The 9,543-nt window shown below is 37.5% G+C and overlaps 1 protein-coding gene across 2 annotated transcripts in view; it reads right to left on the minus strand.

The window, feature by feature from the left end:
* Positions 1-934: 934 nt before the first annotated feature.
* Positions 935-9,543, minus strand: part of LOC111150137 (G protein-coupled receptor 15) — a 9,097-nt gene continuing 488 nt past the window's right edge. The window contains exon 2 of one of the 2 annotated variants that reach the window (XM_022507528.1): positions 935-2,099. In XM_022507528.1, the coding sequence (XP_022363236.1) occupies positions 1,129-2,049 (921 nt within the window). In that variant the 5' untranslated portion in view covers positions 2,050-2,099 and the 3' untranslated portion in view covers positions 935-1,128. Of the gene's footprint in view, positions 2,212-9,543 lie in introns of those variants that run through there. The other variant, XM_022507519.1, reaches the window with a different exon arrangement.

Below are 9,543 nucleotides of genomic sequence, written 5' to 3' on the forward strand. Positions count from 1 at the left end.
TCATTATGGATTTTTAACTTCAGCTGAATACAGAGCATCCTATCTTCCTATATTACTGAATCAAGTCAAAAAATTATATACACCACACAAATGATGCCACAGGGAATGTGTAGCACTAATAATTTTAATTAAAAGACAAAACGATAATCCACATGATGCTGTAGCTAAGCATTTGATGATCTCCAATTATATTAGCAGTAACATTTTCATTTGATAACTAAATAACTGGGTAATTAAAAACATGTAATTAAAGCAAAGTCATATCCTAATTTATGAAGTCAATGAAAACAAAGAACATAGTAAAACTCTATTGAAAAATAGTTACTGTTCTATCATAATGAGATATATTTTTACCAATATACCTTACAAGGAAAACAAAGGTCAAACTTTGCCTGATGCTCCCTTGTTAAGATATTCTAAAGAGCATGTGATAAGTCCTGATTCATAAATACAATACAGAATGATTTACCCCCACGAGTTTTTTGCCACTCCTAAGTTATTGTGAATGGCAAAAGGTGAAAGATAACATTGGAAAACAGTGAAGAATCACTATAACAAACTTGTAAAGATTAAGGCTAGACTCTTAATTTATTACTCAGTAACAATTAATTACAGGGCACAGGTATAAGTTTTGCTACCTGCATTGTTACCACTTTTCTCACTAGATGAAAGTGGGCAGAATCATTCAGATGTAGTCCAATTGGAGCCCAATATGAAGGGTGGGGTGGATCAAGGTACCACGGTTCTTGAGAGAGGAAAAGTCCTGAACGTACGTAAGCAATCATGAAGAAAGGAACTGATCCAAGCAGAACCTTTCTGTCAGAGTTCAAGGACCATAGGAGTTGTATTTTGCCTTGTGAACTTGATTGGCAACAGTCAAAGAAGTCCACTCAGCCAAAACAAAAAGAAAAATAAAAGCAAAAACAAAAAACCCAAACCCCCAAACCAGCGTATGACACAATCATACCCATGAACACAGGGACTTTTCAGTCATCTCTTTAAAAATAAACTCTTCTTGTATTTATGAAGCACTATGAATGGTATCAGCAATACTTTTCCTCTTTCTTTGTTGCTGACACCAATTAACTCTCCAGTCTATGAACAGAGATTGAAATGTCACAGTCCGTTTTAGAGTGATACAGACCTCTTCCTTCTTCTGGCAAAATCCTCTGCATGAATGAAGTTGGAGAAAACCTTAGTGAGGTGACTATCTGATGTCTCTGTGGTGCTCCCAAAGTCATAGTTCTTCACGCAAGGGCACAAGCAGTGCACGATGGCCCGGCGGATGTAGCTGTCAAAGATATAGTAAATGAAAGGGTTGATGCAGCTGTTGGCAAATGCCAGAGGCCCACTCACCTCCATGCCCAGCTGGAGAAAAGCTGATGAAAAGTAGACTTCTTGTTGCAGCCCAGAGACAATGGCCAGGAGCTTGAAAGTATTGAAGGGCAGCCAGGAGAAGACAAAGGCTGCCACAACAATAAAGATGATCTTTATGGATTTCCGCAGCTTTCTGCTATGTTTTCCCGCCTGTTGGTAATGCGCACACAGTTTCGTTGTTATGCAACAGTAGCAGGTCACAATGCTCACCAAAGGGACGAAGAAGGTAAAAATTAAGGCCACCAGGGCCCAAGTCAGTTTCGTGGATGTAGCCCTCTTCTCTGCACAGTATGGCTTATCATCAATCAGGGTGAGTTCCCTGGACAGAAGAGTAGGCAAACCCAACAGGCAGGAGATAAACCAGACGCTGGCACACACTCCATATGCACAGTCTCTCCTCCTGAATTTCCTGGATATGGCTGGACACATGATGGCCAGGTAGCGGTCAACACTCATGCAGGTGAGCAAGAAGACACTGCAGTGCATGTTGACTGAGATCATGTAGGAGCTGCCTTTGCACAGGAAGGAGCCTGTCCTCCACAGTCCTAGAGAAGCTTCTTTATCCACCCAGAGAGGCAATGTGACAAGAAAAATGAAGTCAGACACAGCCAGGTTGATGATGAAGATGTCAATCAGTCTTCGGCTGCCCCGTTTGAAATGCAAGGCGCTCATGAGGATGAGGTTCCCCAACACTCCAGTCAGGAACACAGCTGTGTAAAAGACTGGAAGGAAGATCGACATATAAGAAACATGGGAGTGGGTGTCCTCAAGATCAGGATTTTTGCTGGTAGCGTAGAAATAATCCAAATAAACCGAGGTTGCTTCTGGGCCCATTGCTAAAGATTGGCTGGCAAATCTGGTATTTCTTTATCTAGGAAGTTTTTATATACATTTTCAAAATCACAGGTGGCTTCTTTTATCTACCGGCTGCCTCTTCCCCACCACCCACACCACCCCACCCCTTAAAAGATCTTGGGACAAGCATAAAAACAGAGATGAAAAAAATGCAGTTTCTACCAATCCTCAGAAAGGGCCTACAAGGAACACCACCCTGATTGGTGTTTGGTGGTTGTGGTTGTGGTTTTCTTTATTTGCATTTGCCCAGGAGACTGGGGTGCTTTTTGACTTCTGTCTTGAAGATATTGTTTTTTTCTCTAAATCCAGATATTAAAAAAACACATTAACTGTTTTCCTCCTACCTACTTTAAACATATCCTTCGCTTTTCTGACACTGACAGTCCTTTTGATCTAACTTTCTGTTACACACACAAGGTACTTTCTTTTAGATTTTTAAAGGTGATGGTGACAAAGATCCTCCTTTTATTTACATCGAAGCGAGGAAAATAGTTCTTCACTGCAGAAAGAGTGAATTAATAATTCCCTAAATCATACACATCCACATCTGCAGCAAACATAATGATTCCAATTAGGGTATGAGATACTTTACACTTATTTGGCTCTTTTGGTTCATGCATAATTAATATTGTTTTGTTCAATAAGTTTAAAAAGTCCTCCAGAAACTGGGAATATATCTTGTGCTGTTGTTGTTATAATGTGTAAAAATTTTCCACAGCCATTAGCACAGTACCTTACACATCGTAGGTGCTTTGGAAATGCTAGTTTATTTGAAGTAATTAGGAAAACTCTGGGTTTCATGATCCAGTATAATTAGCAAGTATGTATTCCTTCGGTTCAACTGTAGGCATTTTTGTTAGTTACGTAGTTGACAGGCACAGGTTTAAAAATTGCAATTTTTACACTCTTATCTGCTATTGTAATTCAACCAATGAAGTTCCTTTTATTAGATTTAAAATCCTTGATTAGGAGACTTGCTCACTACTAATCTTCAAATAGTTATCCTTCAGCAGACTCTAGGTCCCTTCTGATCTTCTCTTCTTCACACATCGTAGCAGTGATTTTTTAGCTCTTGAACTATGACTTTTTTTTAAAGTACCTTCACACATCAGTGAGCTTCACATTGGGGATTACTGACCTAGCAAGAGACAGACCTCTAGTAAGTGACATTATAAAGGAGTTGCTGGTACAGGGATGATAAAAGAAAGATTTGGGGTTGCTTCAAAACACTTGAGAAACAGGCTAACATCAGAAGGATCCTATCCTATTTTTCTCTCACGTATTCCTTTTTCTACATGGAAAACTATGGTGAAATATAAATTCTGAAACTGACTCCATTCACTTACAATTTTTACTGGCCAACGTAGCTCAAGGCTCTTTCCTTCTCTCTTTCCCTCCACCTCATTTCTTTGCCAAAGTTCCAGTTTCAGGTTGATACCACTATTGCATAGAAAAATGTATGCCAGTGGATAAAAACACCATTGATAAGCATGTAAGTCCTTTCTACTGAATTTTTATTTATCCCATAATTAATATATTGAAAAGAGTGATTCTGCTCTTTTTCCTGATGTGTCTAATGTTACCGCAGTCTCAGATGTGTGAGTGTGTGTAGGGCAGGGAAGGATGAGGACTCCCCTGATCTGGGGGCAGTCCCAGAAAGTCACTTGGATTTTGATTTATGACTTGGCTCTGCCTCCTTTTGTGTCCCTGCCAGCTCTGTGTTGTTCAGGGGGGGCGTATCCTTCCCTAAGTATAGGCTGCAGATGAGAGAAACTAATTAATGCTTTGACATTTCTGGGATAGAAATCTTTCCCACTGAGTAAGCCTTACATAGTTAATAGAATAAATTCATTTTGTCAAATAGTTTGAAGTAGGACAATATTTACTTGACAAGGATTGATGGGGTAAACATAGACTATTGAAACACTACATCTATATATGTCTCTCTATATCTATATCTATTTTTCTCGTGTCTCCAGAATTCCACATAAATGTGTTAAAAAATGGAAAAAAGTTTATGCTCATACGCTGGAGGAAAACGTCTGGCCTATATTTATTCTGTCAGCCTTAAATTTTCTTTCAGCATTCAAAAGTTGTTGGCTTGGTGTAAACTATCTCAAATAAATCTGACTTCTTCACTAAACTTTGAAGCAGCTATAGACCAAATGTTTTGCTTTATCATAAATACAGTTACTTTGGAATATGATAGTTAATGGTAGAATGTTGCAATGTGAGAGTATGTACCATGTATCAAAACTATCCTAGGACCCAAGTCAGAAAACAGATTAAGTGTTTTGAAGCAAAAACAGAACAAATAGCATAGTCCTGGGCTTTTAATAACTCCGTGTGCAAAGCTATTATAAGACAGAACCCACAATAAAAGCCAACTAGATAAAGTAGGGGAAGTCATCGTTCCAAATAAGCTTAGTGCAACGGTCATTTTAGAACTTTGAATGTTTTTTTTTTTTTTTAAATAAACATGAGGATACTAACAACAAATAAGCAAGTCGACAAGACCAAAATTCAGAAACAACACTGGATATTATAAGCCTACGAAAAGTCAGCAAGAACAAGGCGATGATAAAAAAAAAATAAGATGTAAATATTAATAACTGAATGACAACACACATGCTCACTTTTAATAATTGTTTTTCCAGAAAAAAATGCTTAACCTTCCTTATTTTACATACAAGTACATATATATACTTTATATTCAACTTTATATGTTATGTTTTCCATCCCTGGCAGGGATAATTGCTTCCACCTTTGTGTTCTTTAAGAACTTTTACAATACTGCTTATTAAGTTCTTATTACCTCATTTCACGTGGTTAATTGTTTTGATGTCTGACCTCCTAAGCTGATCATGAGCCCCTTGAAGGGAGAGACCATCCATTATCTCTGCATTGTTTCTAGCATAGGAATTACCAACTGAAGTGTTTTTTGGATTCTCAAAGCCATTGTTTTGAACTAGTTGATGCCAGGCCACATTTCCCCCATTAGAATCACCAGGGGTGACTCCCAAATTGTAGCTTTCTGAACCCTGTCTCAGATCTACTGAGTCAGAATCATTTGCCGTGGACTCCAAGACATTATATTTAATAAGCCTCCAAGATGATTCTTACACTAAAGTTTAGAATCACTGCTCTAATTTATATATCTTAACCAACTTTATATGTTATGCTTCATTATTATTTTGGCTTTTCTTCAAATCATCTCTAAACTTGAACTTCTAGTGGGAGGGATGGGGTAATCGGGTGATGGACATTAAGGGGGGGTACATGATGGGATGAGCACTGGGTGTTATATGTGACTGATGAATTACTGAACTCTATATATGACACGAATGATGTATTATAAATATTATATATTTATAAATAAAAAATAAACTTGAACTTTTTTTTAAAGATTTTATTTATTTTATTTATTTATTTGACACAGAGAAAGAGACATCACAAGTAGGCAGAGAGGCAGGCAGAAAGAAAGGGGGGAAGCAGGCTTCTCGCAGAGCAGAGAGCTCGATGCGGGGCTCGATCCCAGGACCCCGAGATCATGACCTGAGCCGAAGGCAGAGGCTTAACCCTCTGAACCACCCAGGTGCCCCTAAACTTGAACTTCTTAGCAATTTTCTAGTCTGGTTCTCACAAAATTTTCAGAATTAACTTAGACTTCTGGGCCCTCCCTGTTTTGCATTTCAATTCCTGAGATTCGTGCAGAATTGGGTCAAGTGTTGAAGATGGGGAAAGAGCAAGGTGTCGTTCACTGAGATACCCGCTCAAGGGAATATATTATCTGTCACACGGCCTTAGTGGTTACTTGCAGACTGTGCTTCACAAGTTGGCTAAAGGTTTTGTGTGAGTACAGCCAACCATAACTGGCATTATTGCATATTACTTCTGCTTTTCCCCACATATTAGGTAGGGATTAATCAGATTATAGAGCAAAGAGCATAGCAGAAAGAAATCTCTATGCATATGCTCTACTGATATGTTCCTGAATAAGTGACAAAGATTATGAAGCAAAGTATTTGTTTTTCATTGATCTTATTGGTCAGAGTGATCATATATTCGTTTGAAATATTCTCTTGTCCATTTCTTACTAGAGTATCATAAAGGGTATAAGCATTTAAACAGACCAGTTTAAGAGATCTGTTTATCTTCTAAGAGTCTGTTTTTTTTATTTGGACAGTCACTTAGTGACTGTTGTGTAATATAAAATAATATATCATGCAGGACTAAATGGCATTTATTTGCTGTTACCAGGGTCTTCCCCCACTTCACTTAGATTATTTCCTTTGGTCCCCCACATTGACATAAACAAAAGTGCTGTTCCTATTTTAGGCACATACACTTTAGGCTTCTTTGTAACAGTTGATATAATCTGGATTTAGGTTGTGCATCACAAAAATTGTGCTTATTTACATTGGTGTTCCCCGTATCCAGCACAATGTCTGGCATATGACAGAGAGCCAATTAATATTTGTAGATCTGGACTGAATTATGCTTGAATCTTGAGTTATTTCCAATGGTTTCTTTTCACAAACTTCCTAGACAGCTTCCATTTTCCATGATTAGTGTTTATCATTGGAACAGCAAAGGCCGGGTTGCTGTATCTTTTCTAATCAGAAGCATAGAGACTTCCTTGTTTTCCTTATCCATCTGCATTTCCCACTCTCTCTGTCTTTTCGTACATTGTCTAGGCTGGAGGTATAGAATACATGAATCTCCTAGTGAAACTTAAACATGTGGCTCTATGACAACCCCATTTTGGAGTTACGTTATTCTTCTTCCGGAATTATGAATCAGAAAATTTTAGAGTTTCAAGTGATATTACTGATCATCCAGTATATCCATTTTATGAACGAGAACACTGGGACTCAGAAAGAGTCACTTGCTAAAGACTCACATTGATGATATTAAAATAGAGGATGATTTAAACTTCTCACCTACATTTGGTCAATTCACTGTCCTTCAGAAGCATGGACATCTAAAAAACTATAGTTCACTACTCTGTGCAGAATTTGACAGGAATTGCTAAAAGGAAAGCCATTCTAGATGCACTTTTCTATCTGCCTTTTCTTTAATTTCGCAATTGTCCTAAAGTGAATCAGCACAAGGAAATTCAAAGATTGAGACATTTCCTGAGGAAGGCTGTTGATTGGAACCCACAGCTTGCATATATTTCTATTTTTCTCCTTTTTGCATTCCAAAGTTTATAAGGAAACAACCAGGATAAAATTGCAGGAGAAAGACATAATGTAGATATATCTTTCTTAAGATAATTTTCAGTTTCTAAAAAAGGTGTGATTAAAAATAATATTTAAGTATATAAGGGAATTTGTTATTGAAGGGAATTCTCACACAAGGAGTCATCACATAAACACATAACATAAACAAGTTACAATACCTGCATATTTAGATTTTCAGTTATTGGATTTATTTAACACCTTCCTGGTGAAACTAGAACCATAATTAACAAATTAAGCCAGAGATCTAGTTCAAGTTTATTTTTAAATCTAAATTTCATAATCTGTACTTGGTTGCACTAAATCATCCTTAACACTTGTGAAAATGTGTCAGACCAGCTACTGTTTCCCGAGGAGCAGAGTAAGGAAAGGAAGCAGAATTTAACTCCATTAATTTTTAAGGATTTGTTTTGCCCACACCACAAGCAAGCACCCAAAATAGAAAACATGCACAATGCAGAGATAAATGAGAAGTGGTACTGGTGTCACGAGGCAGTTCACGCCCTCTGTGCTGAGTGGGCAAGACTGTCACAACCTCAAACACACAGACATGTCCAAGTCCATGCTAATTGTAAGTGAAATATGTCTTGAGCGTTTTCTATGCATTATGCAGACTTGATGCATGCCAAGCGGCATCCTCCTTTACAGGTTTCCCGAGAAACACCGACCTCCTGAGTCATGAAGATTTATGCATCCTCTGAAGCCAGTCTGGGAATCTGGTTGTTGCAAGTCTTTCCTGGTCAACTGCAGTTAGTTCAGAGGTTCGATAACCTGCTGAAGAAAGCAGGACACCAACCTCTATAAATGGCTTACTTCCAGCTTCTAGGGGAATCAGAGGCTTTTAGATGCTGTTTATAGTGACCCTAGCCAAACATTATCGATATTCAACAGATATTTGCAAATACTAAAGTTTAATGATTGTTTAATATATGCCACAGGCCCCGGGCTGGACATTTTATGTGCATTTTTTCATTTAATCCTCACTGTGGTCAATTGGAATAGGAAATATTTTCAACATACATATTTTGGAGAAAAGAAATCCGAGATTTAAGAGGTTAACTAAGTTGTCCAATGTAACAAAACTAGTCAATGCACCCTATTATTCAAGCTTGATAAGTCAGTTATTCACTCTGTCCTCAGCTTCCTTGACTATGAATTAAGGTGCTGTCTTCCTCTTTCAGACTTCCCTTTTACCTGGGTTTGTTTACCATGTGACTTCATCACAGAGGTAGTTCTGGAGGTAGGGGATTTCTAAAGAAGGCCAATGGATAAAGATATTTCCTGCTGCATGAATGAATTTAGGAGTCAAATTGCACATTAATAATTTATAATTATTATATATTATAATATGTAATTATTGTATTAGTAAATTTAATAATTTGTCTGTGTATTTCCACCAGTTTCTCTAGTTGGTGCCTGGCAAAGTTCTCCTCTGATCAGGTATTCTACATGAAAATCCAGTCATATTTGAATATTGTTTTGGCTATTACTTTATTTTATTTATGCACTGGATATGAATATCCATTTGCCAACTGAGGCAAAAGACATAGAACTACAGAAAAACAGATACCATGCCTTCAATCTGTCAGAGTGGTAAAAACTTAATATCAACTTTGAGCTAAATTCCAATTCCAATTTGGGGATGGCATAGAGTTTGAGAGCTTTTCTAGTCCTTGAGCTAGCGGTCTCTGTAGGTCTCTGTTGAGAAACCTATCATTTACTAGTCCTAGGCTATGTTCATGCATCCACATGTGTGCAAAAATGTCTCTGTTTTCTATCAATGAATTTCTGTGTGATACTTGAAGGCTTAGAGTCATTCTGTTACTGCTGTGAACACATGGCCATCTGCGAATTCTGAGGCTGTCAGTGACCTTATTTGCTCAAGGCCATGTTCCCCAAATTCAGTCTTTTCCATACTCCATAAACGATTTTTTTAATTCATGTTTTTTGACATGTCTTGTAGCCTCAGTATTATTATAATAGGTTAACTAACTGAAATTGATTTTAAAATGAAACTTTAAGCACAATAAATAGAAAATTAGTATCACTTGCCGTAAAAAAAAAAAAA

Source organism: Enhydra lutris, unplaced genomic scaffold (genome assembly GCF_002288905.1).
Source record: "Enhydra lutris kenyoni isolate GAN:26980312 unplaced genomic scaffold, ASM228890v2 scaffoldscaffold2, whole genome shotgun sequence".
Classification (NCBI taxonomy): domain Eukaryota; kingdom Metazoa; phylum Chordata; class Mammalia; order Carnivora; family Mustelidae; genus Enhydra; species Enhydra lutris.